This window comes from Pungitius pungitius, chromosome 7 (genome assembly GCF_949316345.1).
Source record: "Pungitius pungitius chromosome 7, fPunPun2.1, whole genome shotgun sequence".
Classification (NCBI taxonomy): domain Eukaryota; kingdom Metazoa; phylum Chordata; class Actinopteri; order Perciformes; family Gasterosteidae; genus Pungitius; species Pungitius pungitius.
Genome location: NC_084906.1, coordinates 4507308 through 4520785, shown reverse-complemented (window position 1 = coordinate 4520785; position 13478 = coordinate 4507308). Strand labels below are relative to the sequence as shown.

Below are 13478 nucleotides of genomic sequence, written 5' to 3'. Positions count from 1 at the left end.
AAGTATCGCCTAGGGCAGCCAATGGGCTAGAGCCGGCCCTGCCGACAGCGCTGTGCAGGAAACAACCAGCCAAGAGTCTGAACCATTGACAGGGTTTGTAACAGGAGAACATGTATTTTACATATTTTCTGCTGTATATTGGGGGGGGACTGATTGATACGTTCTCATTACTGGGGGGGACACAACCCCTCCCCAATGGATGCGTGGTTACACCTCTGTGTAAAACAAAATAAGAGAACTAAATATTAATAAATACCTTGAAAAATGTGAGATCGCGTTAAACTACACAAAGAAATGTCTGTTTTAAAACCGATTGGAACATACAAAATCTTCTCTTGTCTATGACCGTATCTGCCAATGCTATAGCATATTGTTATAACTTCTCTTCTTTCTCATTTTCTTCATCACTGCTCTCCACCTCATCCAGATCTTCCTCTAGAGCGCTGACACATGCATCTAACGTTTTAGACTCATCGAGGGTGGGTCTTTTTTCTGCGCACACACACACACACACACAATCCGTGTTGTGGGCACATGACTCAAGCGACGTCTGGGAACAGAGGATCAGTAACCTGCCTGGAGGCGGGGCAGAATGATGTCACACATCTAAAGAAATCTTCTTTGTGCATAAACTCAAATCCTAGAACAAAAGACAAAATAGTTGATGAAATAGCCACAATATGTCAGTGCCTGGTTCATACTTGTACTGAACCTGAAATTACATTTTGATCAGTGAACCTAAAAGAATGAAACTCTCATTCTATTGGAGATAATGTTTAATCATCATCAGGTCACTGAGCCAACTAAGGGTTTTATTTTTAAATGTCTGATGGGATGTATTTGTTTGGCTCTTGTGTACTTCAATAACAAAGAATAAAAGTTCTTAATATCTTGATGTTTTATCTAATTATGGAGTGGGGACTGATTGTCTTCAGTCCTCCTTACAATACAACCTATTTTTAAGAAAGGGGCTGAATATCTTGACTATAAATGCCTCACAAGTGTGTGGTGGATAAGTAATGGATAATCTCAATATCCAGATTTAAAATTCAGTTATTAATCTGAACTCAATTCCATTGGACGAGAAGGTCCCAGATATAAAGATGTGGAATCTTGTTTTTTATATTCAAGCCAGTGTTGCAGAAAAAAGTTTCCTTACCCCAGTTCTTCACAAGAGAAAACAAAGTCTCAGCTTTTGAAGGAGTTATGTTTTAGGATTTTAATCATTCATGGGCTTCCATTCCCGAGAAACGAAAGCCATGGAGCTTTTGCTTTCAAGTGAATTAAATGTGTTTGAAAGTTTCACGACACGTTCATATCACCATTCCATAGTGATTTTTGGACAAGATGCAGATTGAATTCCCCGCAAATGAAAGAGAATTTGAATTTCGAGATTTCAAAAAATTTAGAAGGTGTCAGATGTGGAATCTTGAGGTGTTGCAGATGAAAAGATCTTAGATCAAATATACATTTTGATGACCTATGTTTTAGGATTGTAATAATTCGTAGGCTTCTGTTCCCAAGAAACGAAAGCCATGGAGCTTTTGCTAAAGTGCCGCACCTCAACTACACGCTACAACATGTTTGTGAACATATAAAGCTGCATGCCCAACATCTGATCATTTACACCAGAGAAGCCGAAGCAGAATCAAAAGCAAAACCAGCCACGCTAACGTAGTTGAGCATGTGAGAAATGTATCAATGTAAATTGAATATAACATTTTTTGTACAATGAAATACTTGAAATGATGAAGGCACTTGGAAATGACAAGCGACAATTGAGAGATTTTCCAAAATGAGATCATTTTAAGGCACACCAAACTGCTGCGGGCAGCGTCGTGTCATGATGCAGGTGTCTCCAGATTTCTGAGGTAATAGTCCTTACTGACTGCCTGGTCAGGAATGTACATCTTGACATTTTTAATATGGATAGGTTGGGCAAAAAAATTGTGACATGTTGAATTTGAATACTCAAGCCAATGTTGCATGATCATAATCTATTTCCGCAAAGCTTGGGCATCTTAAGATCTTAAGATTAGCACCTGCAATGGCACTTACTTATGTCACTTTGTAGTTCGGCTTTCTCGAAAAAACAGCATCTTCTTGATTTTTGTTGTTTTGGGTCTGTACACTCTTGGTTGAATGCAATTATTCTAGTTTATGTTCACCTCCAGAAGGCATTTCATACGATAGATCACAGCAACCTTCTGAGAAAATTGGATAAGTATGGGATAACTAAGTCCTAGCTGAAAGCTATGAGTTAATGACAGCGCAAGTGCCTGGGGGGGGCATCAAAAAATCTGGGACGTGAAAAATCATCACAGTAGGCTACTAGTATAAATTACAAATAAAATATGTCTAAAGCATGTTAATATGCAAAAGCAATACAAAAGTAACAGGCCTAGACCAAATTAGTCGAGAAAAAGGGGAACCTCCTGTGCGGCCTCCCCTCCCAGTGGTTTGTTTGATTATGCCTCAAATCTCAAATGTGGAAGACAGCTTTGAAATGGCTTCGAAAAGGCATCAAGAGTCGGGGGCGGAAAAAAGAAAAAGAAGAGACAGCGGGATGATGCTCGCGCGTCGCTCTCAGCTAAGACAATGTTTTAGATCAGGGGTCCCCAAACTTTGTCTCGTGAGGAATGTTTATAAAGCTATTTTTGAGGATTGTGCAAATTAAATTCGTATTGATGTGTATTTTGTTCCCTCAAAAGGTACAAAAGCCCCAAAACCTTCATTAGTAGTACAGTAGTACAGTAACATGTACAAAAGTTGATGTGTTATGTTTCAAGTGAATTAAATGTGTTTGAAAGTTTCACGACACGTTCATATCACCATTCCATAGTGATTTTTGGACAAGATGCAGATTGAATTCCCCGCAAATGAAAGAGAATTTGAATATCGAGATTTCAAAAAAATTAAGATAGGTTCAAAGGTGTCAGAAGATGTGGAATCTTGAGGTATTGCAGATTAAAAGATCTTAGATCAAATATACATTTTGATGACCTATGTTTTAGGATTGTAATAATTCGTAGGCTTCTGTTCCCAAGAAACGAAAGCCAAGGAGCGTTTGTTAAAGTGCCGCACCTCAACTACACGCTACAACAGGACGGTGAACATATAAAGCTTCGTGCCCAACATCTTGTCACTTACACCAGAGAAGCTGAAGCAGCATCAACACCAAGAACCAGCCACACTAAACTAGTTGAGGAAACAGCTGAATGATGAGGTAAGTAGATGTTTCTTTTTTATTGAATTATCATCTCATCATCATGTAGAGCCCAAACATATTGTCATTATGTTAATCGTTAGTAATTCCTTGCTTTTTTCCCAACTTTTTGTCTATACTTCATTGATCTCCGGTGTTTCATCTATCGTGTTATTTAGATTCTATCGAAGGGATGTAAGAAAAATGTTTCACTTAAGTGTTACTTATTATTTGTTTTCTCTGAATTGGATTTCTTCTTACTCAATTTACTCTTCCTCAGTGACCATTTCACTACTTTTCCTTTTTTTTACTTACTTGATTCCTCCTTCCTAACCCCACCACACCTTTTTCTTCCATCCTCAAACTCCTCAAACTTCCTCCTTCTTAATTTAATAACATTCAATGCAAACTTTGTTCAACGTGTGTTTTCTTTCAGCCTTTATTTCTTCTTGCCATTCATTATTTTATATTTTGTCCATTCTTATACCTCTTTTTGCATCCATTCCTTCCTCCCAGTGTCCCATTGACTTGATTCCTTACTCTACGTCCACTCATTTGGTTTCATTTGTCCTGTTGTCTGGTTGTCTTTCAAGATGTCCTTCTTCATGTATACTCTCCCTACTGTGGGGATTGAACCTCTCTAAGAACACTTTTCCATTCGCCTGCAGGCCGGTTGTGCAAAGTAAAAAAAAAGCTGTCTCACATTTAACACCAAAAAGGATTTAATAATTAACAGAAGTAAGCTGAATCATGCGGACGACATAAACAACCAGGTTCAAAGTATTACTTTATTAACAAGGTTGCAATATAAAATAAGTCGTGCTAACGGTTACACACATGATCTGTGTTTCTTGGTCTTTTTTCTCGTGATCAAATGATAAGTCACTATTTAAATATTGCCGCCACAAGAAATTTTGGGACGGAATTATTTCCTTTCCTTTCGTAAGGAATGGTCCAGTGGTTTACCTTCGCTAAAGGAGCTAAATAGGGAAGCATTGAAGCTCCTTTTCTTAGCATTATAAAATTAAAACAGCTGTTATCGCGTCCACTTACACTTATTCCGTCTCATTTCACTCATTTAGGAACCTTCTGAAGCCAAAAGCACTATTGGAATTCAGCCTGTTTGTTTCCCCAAAAAGAAAAGGCTTTTTGTTTCTGGGTGTGTTCACATTCCTTTTACAGCCTTCAGCGATTGGTTGTAATCCAAACAGTAGCCACGCCCAGCTTTTACCTGTTGGACTTGTGCCCTCTCTCTGGCGCCTTCTTGTGGTCAATTCTGAAACTCCTCGCTTCCATAACTTGTACTACTTTAATTAGTAACACTGCCATACTTTTTCTTTACAGCTTTCTGTGGGTCCATATTGTTTCTTAAAGCATAGCATTTATCTCTACTAACTCTATCATCCCTTGCTGAATATGAAATGCTTTTGATGATTATCCAAGAAATAGTCTTTGAGGATATTATATTAATCTAGTGATGTGTTTTATTTGTCATTCTCATTCTACATCAGTGCTGATCAGACGCAAACAACACTGAGGTCCAAACTGGAGGCCCTGGAGTGTCACTTCACTTGGGCTCTGGATCTCAGCAAGATCTTTGTTTTACGTCTCCACGACAAGTTGGTGGACATCGGCACGGAGGAGGGAAACAGCTGGTTGGGTCACATCTACAACCTGAGGGGGTTCATTCAGTGCAAGCTGGACTCCACCGAAGACGCCCTGAGTTTGTTCCACCAGGCTGCAGAGGCCTTCCGCCAGATGAGAGGGGCAGATGAAGGTCCCTGGTTGGTGGTGAATTACGGGAACCTGGCTTGGCTGCACCACCTCCTGGGAGACCAAGCAGAGAGCGAGGCTTACCTTTCAAAGGTTGACGCCCTGAAGAAGAAATACCCAACTCCATCGGAGGACGAGCTCCATGCAGAGCTTTACGCTGAAAAAGCCTGGACCCTGATGATGCTCGACATAGAACGAGAGCTGGTGTCAGATTACTTCCAGAAAGCCATCAGGATGCAGCCTGACATGGTGGAGTGGAACACCAGTCACGTCATCTGGTTAGCGAATGCTTTTATACGAGGCAGCACAGATATGGAGGCCGACATCTTGGATAAAATGAGGGACGCCAAGGAACAGGATCCAGAGAATTTGTACCTTGCTGCTTACTACCTGCAGCTACGTGCAATGAAAGGGCAAGACGTTAAAGACGAAGCACATGAGTTAGTCGAAAGTGTTTCAATGAACCCTTTCAGCAGCTACAGTGGTATGAGAGCAATACTTCACGTTTACAGAACCTGTAAATTAATTGATGAGGCCATTGATTTGGCAGCAAAGGCTGTGGAAAACAATCCAGAAGAACGTTATCTGAAGAAATTTGCTGCACTAACTCTCAAATGGAAGATTTTGGAAGTTTTTTTCAGGAAGTGTCGCATAGATGAGAGCATGATCGACAGAGCAGTCAGTCTCCAAAAGGAGGTGATTTCTCTTTACCCTGATTCTTCAATCGTGGAGGAAATAGACCTCGCAAATATATATGCAAAGTCCAATCACAGGCAGAATGAAGCTAAATGTTTGTTCCAAGAACTGCTCGAAAGGGAGCTGGAACCTGCAGAGAAACAGCTGCTTTACAATCACTATGCTAAATATCTCTTGTTTGATCTAAAAGATAGCAACCAGTCAATAGAATATAACATGAAGGTAGCAGTCATACCGATAAAATCCTACCATCGTGAGAACAGCATTAAAGCTCTTGAGAAGATTAAAAACAAAGGCAGGAACCGAAAGTGTAGAGAAATAGAGGAGTGTCTGAAAAACCTATAAGAGCCATAGTGGGTTGTTTTTATACTGGTCCTATATCTGGAGAAGTTAAAAGTATTGCATTACCTAAAAAAAATACTTTAAAAAAAAGAAATTAATCTATCCTTTAAAAAGCTTTTCTGCTAGTGTTTACACTTTGGTAGTTTATTGGAAGCAGTACACTCAATGTGTGTGACAAGCTGCATAATTCAATAACGGTGGTCTTTCAAATAAATGTCTAAATGTTATTTTCCATTATATGATATCACATGGTTTATTACAATATATATTAATCAGATGTAATGTCTATTATATTCCTGTTTTTTTTCTCCTCTCAGCTCTCTATTTTAAGGTTTTTGTAAGAATATTACTACCACCACTATTAGCTGAATAGGAAAGCTGCTTTGCTGTCTGCCTTTGACTTCCACTGTGGACATGTGTAAATGTTATTGACATTATGTGAAATTACATGGTTTATGACAATAGATATTGATCAGATGTATGTCTATTGTATTCTTGTTATGTTTGTTTTCTCCTGTTTGCTGTTTATTGTTCATGGAAGAATATTACTAATACTACTACCAGCAGTATATGAAATCTGCTTTGCTGTATGCCTTTGAGTAGTGGAATATAGAAATGTCTCTAATGTAACACTTTATTTGATGGAGCCTGAATATTACAGCCAGATGCAACTGATTGGATGCACATTTAATAGTTGTAACAATTGCTTTTAAAAAATATTTTCTTGTATGCAAACATCATTGTAATTATGTGGAAAAGAGGCAAAGCATCATATCTCTAATCTAGTTAAATCCACTTTAAAGAACAGTGTGCTTTATATAGGGGCATCTAGTTGCAACAGTTGCATATTGTAAACAACAATATGACACTCAGCTATGGTGGCCCTCAGGTAAGGAGCGGTATTTTTGGGATTGTATTACTGCAAAGTCACTCACTTTTAAAACAACAACAGCAAACAGCAAAGTCACAAAAAAGATTATTTTGATGGACATCTGAGTAAAGTTTATTAATAGCAATTTTAATGAAGAGTAAAGGTAAAAGAACTCGATTAAAAATATTAATCTAATTATTTAGAGGCTTTGTAATTAATTAATCGAAATTAATCGCATTTTCATTGCATAAATATTTGACCTGAGAAGAGTGAGAAGTAATTTTTTTCACATGGTTTTTTATTTTTGTTCAACCAATTCCAGCAGACAAGTGTAGAAATAGCATATTTAGAAATAAAGTACTTTCAGAAATTCAGGTAGCCTATAGGTAAGTAGACCTTCTGTAAACTATGTTTTTTTAAGTAGACCAATACTTTCAAGTACATTCAGAACATTGGTTATTTTTTCAGACTTGGACTTAGTTACCCTGGTCCTTAAACCAGTCATCTGGTGCAGTGTGGGTTGGGTGTGGGTCCTTGTACTTGTCGAGCTAACATCCACGCTAGCTGCTAATTGTTTTGCGTTGAGGTGATACTTGAGGCTGAATGTGAATTCCTTGTTGCATGGCTTGCACACAACCACGCTGTTATCGACGCTTCCATCCGTGTGTTTATTATAATAAAATGTCCCATTCACGGGGCCACCCGACACAGTCTCGTCAGCTTCTTTGTTCATGTTCACTGTGGTTTGTTGTTGTCTGAAGTCATGAACGCTAGTTGGTGCTCCAGTATAATCGGTCCCCCGAAACTCATCAAGTGAGAAACGTTCCGCGGTGCAAAAAGTGTAAAAATGCCTCTATTGGAATCAAAGCTGACCTTCCTGATCCACATTTGGGATTTGATTCTCTCTCCTCAAGGTGTCGTGTGTCAAACGTGTTTATTTTTTCCAGGATTTATTTTCCACTCAGCTGAGGAGGACCCTCAGACTGGTTTAGCTCCATAGGGGAGTCGGTATGGTAAGGGTTTGGTTGCAGTCAGGGCTTCAAACTGTAAACGTTGAAACAGTTTTGAGGTTTAGTAAACAATCCCAAGGTCTAATATGAGAAACGGACACATTGAGGCATGTGATTGAATAGCACAAGGGACCAACTGAAGGGCTGCAGGCTCCAACCTGCTGTCTGAGGTTGTGGGTTCATGCCCCCTTCATTCAGACATCACTTCTTCTTTGAAAGAGTTTTGAGGTTTGAGTAGCAGTCTCAAGGTTAAATACGAGAAACAAAAATTTAATTTGTGCATGGTGAGGTAGTGCAGCACAAGAGCTGAGGAGCTACTGTCCTTACCCTGTAGGTTTTGGGTTCAAGCCCAGTCTTGGGTTTGAGCCTTTGGCCTTACTTCAGGTTTGAGTAGAAAGCTCAAGGTTAAATACAACAAACAAAGCCTTGTTCAGTGTGTGATGAAATAGTACAGTGGAAGAGCTGCTGCCACAAGCCTGCACTGCATTTGAAGGTTGTGGGTTCAAGCCCAGTCTTGGGTTTGAGCCTTTGGCTTTACTTCAGGTTTGAGTAGCAAGCTCAAGGTTAAATACAACAAACGAAGGGCTGATTAGTGTGTGGTGAAGTAGCACATCAGAAGAGCTGCTGACATAAGCCCCTGGCCTCCACTTGAAGGTTGTGGGTTCAAGCCCAGATGTTGAAATAGCATTTAAAAGAGTTTTAAAGTTTAACTCACATGCTCAAGGTTAAATAGGAGAATCAAAGTTGCCAAAATGTGACCAGGACTGGTAGTGTAGGGGTGCAAGCTAGAGCCCAGAAGCCTCTGTACGTGCCGCCAGTGGGTTCAAATCCCGCTCCTGCCAAGTCTTGAGCACACTACTGTGGAGGTAGTAGTGGGGGTATTGTCCCCATTGGTTGTTTCAGAGAAGTGAACCCTAGGGGTTATGCAGAAACACAAGGCAGGTTCACTTGAGTTATGATGGCATTGTCAAGAATGATGAAGAATCTTTTGAATGATGATGAATTGCATGTTAATTGCTCTGCTTTAGCTTTAGCACTTAATAGCCATGCTATGTAGCCTATAGGGTTCCACCTTTTTGACGGGAGAGAAGGCCGGATGAGTCAGTAAAGATGAGCAGATGTGTCTCATTCAGTGGTCACACTGACATAAAACTTATTACAGCCTCTGAGGGCATTTTTCAAGACAATCACATGTTTGTCTACTTCAGGGCATCCTGTGAACAACCTTAAACTGACAGTCTGGCACAGGGTGTAGATTTGTTTACCCTTTTTAGTGCATCCACCCTCCAATTTTCTGTTACATTCAAATTCAACTCACTTGTGCCTTTACCAATGCAGGAAGAATGAATAGCATGGTTGATCCTCCAAGATGCACCAATCCGTCTCTGGGGCAATGTCCCATTATGATTTTTTATAAATGTCAGTTACCCAAAACTAAAAAACGATTTAGGAAGACCCACCATGTCCCTTGAGGGTTGAACCCAGATAAGGTTTAAAGTACAGAAATTTGGGGCATTTGGCATTAGTGACAGGGACGTGTAGGTTGCTCCATCTAAGATCATTCCAGTAATGTCATGGGAAAAAAAATATTGTGAAAAAAGTCAAAATATGTAGGGTCAAAATAGAAAAGATTTTTTTTTAAATAATAGGTAAAAAATTATTATAAAAAAATATATGTACGGTCAATATATATATATATATAATATAATATATATATTATTAGTTAATATTATTATTATTAGGGCCGGGACTCGACTAAAAGTAGTAATCTAATTAATTAGAGGCTTTGTAATTAATTAATCAAAATTAATCACATTTTAATTGCATACATTTTTGACTTGAGAACTGTGAGAAGTAATTTTTTTCACATGGATTTTTATTTTTATTTAACCGATTCCAGCAGACAAGTGTATAAATAGCATATTTAGAAATATAGTACTTAGAAATTCAGGTAGCCTATAGGTAAGTAGACCTTCTGTAAACTATGTTTTTTTAAGTAGACCAATACTTTCAAATACATTTAGAACATGGTCTTAGACGTGGTCTTAGTTACCCTGGTCCTTAAACCAGTCATCTGGTGCAGTGTGGGTTGGGTGTGGGTCCTTGTACTCGGGTCGTGCTAACGTCCACGCTAGCTGCTAATTGTTTTGCGTTGAGATGATACTGAGGCTCGATGTGAATTCCTTGTTGCACAGCTTGCACACAACCATGCTCTTATCGACGCTTCCATCCGTGTGTTTATTATAATAAGATTTCCCATTCACGAGGCCACCCGACACGGTCTCGTCAGCTTCTTCGTTCATGTTTACTGTGGTTTGTTGTTGTCTGAAGTCATGAACGCTAGTTGGTGCTCCAGTATAATTGCTCCGCCGAAACTCATCCAGTGAGAAACGTTCCGCGGTGCAAAAAATAAGTGTGAAAATGGGTAAAAAATGTTTAATGTGTTATTATAATGTGTAATTAATTAATCTTAACTCACATTTTAATTAATTCATCTTAATTAACGCGCTAAAGTCCCGGCCTTAATTTTTTTACTTTTAATCATCCACAGAATGAGGCAGAAAGGCTGCCGATAGGGTGAGTGATTGAATACAGGAGCATTCACACTGCTGAAACCTGAGGGCTTTGCATTGTAAACCCTACAGAGACGTCAGTTGTCCAACATCTGAAGTGGAAACTACTTGTAAAAAAAAAATATGTAAAAACATCATCAAATTTCTAAATATTTAGAGAAAAGTTCACCGACGGGTAAAATAAAAAGGAGGAAACAGAGATCAAACGTTTCCTCTCTGACTCTTCTTGAGACGCTTACTTCTACTCCTGTGATGTAAAAGAAATAAAATGAAGTTGAATGAAACAAATTCATTTCTCATTACTAATAAGACAGGAGATCCAGAAAAATAAAAGATGGCTTATTGGGACAGTTGTAAAAGTATAAGGGGCACAACATATCAAGAACAATGCTCATGTTGTTCAATTAAGCATTCTGCAGCTTTCTTTTTCTTTTAATTGACAATATTGGTATTGAAAGTCCAGTCTTAAAATCTGTGCTGTTATCATAAAAACTGATTGATTTGCATACTGTTAGTTATAATAACAGGGGCGTCACTCACTTCTCGGGTGACTGAGTGGCTGCGATGTCTGTGGCTTCTGTGGTGACCTATATATATATATAGATGCAGATGTAGGTTTACAATTCCCCCGTAAACAAAGGAGAATTCGAAGATAGTTTCAAAGGTGTCGTAACATTTCAATATTTCCATTTGATGAAACGGTCCTAAGTATAAAGATGTGGAATCTTGAGGTGAGGAAAAAAGTTTTCTCACTCAAGATCTTCACACGAGAATATACTGTATAGTCTCGGCCTTTGATGACTTAGAATTTAGGATTGTAATCAAAGGTTGGCTTCTGTTCCCAAGAAACGAAAGCTAAGGAGCGTTTGTTAAAGTGCCACACAATGCCACATAATTGTGTCCTAGAGCCCAGACATAATGTCTGTCACGGTTTGGGTTCTGTCTTGTTTTATTTTGTAGTTTTCATGTCTCTTGTGTTCCTGGGTAACTTCACTTCCTGTCTTCCCCTGTGATTGTCTGCCGTGCCTGATCGTTTCCACCTGCGTCCAATCACGTGCACCTCCTTGTGTATTTAAGCCCTTGTGAGTCTCTTGTCTTGTGTGGCGTCATTACATGTCGATGGTTCATGGCAAAGTAAGTCTGTAGGTGTTTTCTGGTCCAGGTCCCTGATTTTCTTGTCAGTTTTGTTTTCGCCTCCTTCCTGCCCTTTTTTCGTTGGAGCGATTTTCATTTTCAGTTTTGACGATTAAAGTCCTTTTATTTTTCATCAATACTCTGAGTCCTCCCTCCTTGGTCACGCACCCCCCGTACTGACAATGTCTTTATTTTAGTTCAATCGTTAGTGAATCCTTGGTGCTTAAACACCTTTCTGACTACTTCGTTGATCTCTCCTGTGTTTCATCTATCCTGTTTTTCTATCAAAGGAATATTATAAAGTTTCACTTATTCTTAACAAGTGTTACTTATCAGTTGTTTTCTCAATTGTATTTTTTCTTTCTTGGTCTCAGTGGCTTACACAGTTTCTCTACTTTCCTTTCTTATTTAGTTGACTCCTCCTTCCTTACCTCTTTAATAGTTAATTTCTCTTTCTTCTGTCCCTTGCCTGCCACACCTTTTTCTTCCATCCTCAAACTTCCTATCTTACTTTAATAAAATTCAATGCACACTCCATTTACTTTGTTCTTTCAGCTTTCATTTCTTCTTGCCCTCCATTATTTTATGTTTTGTCCATTCTAATACCTCTTTTCGTATCCATTCCTTCCTCCCACTGTCCCATTGCCTTTATTCCTTACTCTACATTTGGAACTTGTTTGGCTTCCTTTATCCTGTTGTCTGGTTCTCTTTTAAGATGTCCTACTGTAGAGATTGAATCTCTAAGAACACTTTTCCCTTCTCTTGCAGGCTGGTTGTGCAAAGTAAAAAAAAAAACGCTAGCTCAAGTTTAATACCAAAAATGATTTAATAATTAAAAGAAGCAAGCTGAATCATGCAGACGACATAAACAACCAGAATTACTTTATTAACAAAGTTGCAATGAGTTGTGCTAACGGTTACCTACATGATCTGCGTTTCTTGGCCGCAGGGAATTTTGGGATGGAATTATCTCAGTTCCTATCACAGAATGGTCCAGTGGTTCCTATGCTAAAGGAGCATTGAAGCTCCTTTCCTTAGCATTAGTAGCATTATATAATTCAAACAGCTCTTATCACGTCCACTTACACTTATTCCGTCTCATTTCACTTAGTTAGGAACCTTCTGAAGCCAAAAGCACTGTTGTAATTCAGCCTGTTCCTTTGATTCCCGTAAGCAGGCCTTTGTTTCTGGGTGTGTTTACGTTCCTTTTACAGCCTTCAGCGATTGGCTGTAATTCAAACAGTAGCCACGCCTCAAACTTCCTATCTTACTTTACAGCTGTTACCTGTTGGACTTCCCTCTCTCTTGTGGTCAATTCTGAAACCCCTCACTTTCATAACTGAACCTCATTAATAATAATGTAATAAAACAAAAAGGTTTTTGCTATAAGAAATGATACAGATATTGATATTTATAACACGAGTAGATGAAATCCAGCGCTCTGATTGGTTTAGAGCGAGTCATGGGGGTTGCATTATTCAGCATTATTCTACTGTTGCTGAGCGTTCCATATCACTGCGCATTCAAAGTAACAAGTTAGCTTTTGCGGGACCGTTAGTTGACATTTTAGCTTTTAGCTCCATGGCGATCGCCGGAAAAAACCCGGAAATCCCACAAATGATTGTTTTGAGGCAATGCGAGCTTTCGAAACAATTAAGGTGGATGTGATGAGTAATGTGAATGAATGAGACGGTGTGGGACCCAATTCTGTTTACATGCACATACGAGGACTATTTTTCCACTGATGAAATGTGATACAAAGCATTTGATGGCTAAAACTATTTTGTGCTGAAAGGAAGCTATTTACTTATCATTTATAATTTCGCTGGTAACCGTGTTATAAAAGCAAGAAGGCATTTGAGGCACTACTTTAT

At 38.9% G+C, this 13478-nt stretch overlaps 1 protein-coding gene across 1 annotated transcript; it reads left to right on the top strand.

Annotated features, from left to right (window-relative positions):
• Positions 1-2955: 2955 nt before the first annotated feature.
• On the top strand, positions 2956-7617 carry LOC119217161 (interferon-induced protein with tetratricopeptide repeats 1-like). The gene is made up of 2 exons (XM_037470599.2): positions 2956-3226; positions 4717-7617. Exons 1-2 carry the CDS (start codon positions 3219-3221, stop codon positions 6017-6019), a joined length of 1311 nt encoding a protein of 436 aa, XP_037326496.2. The 5' UTR covers positions 2956-3218; the 3' UTR covers positions 6020-7617.
• The last annotated feature ends 5861 nt before the right edge of the window (positions 7618-13478 follow it).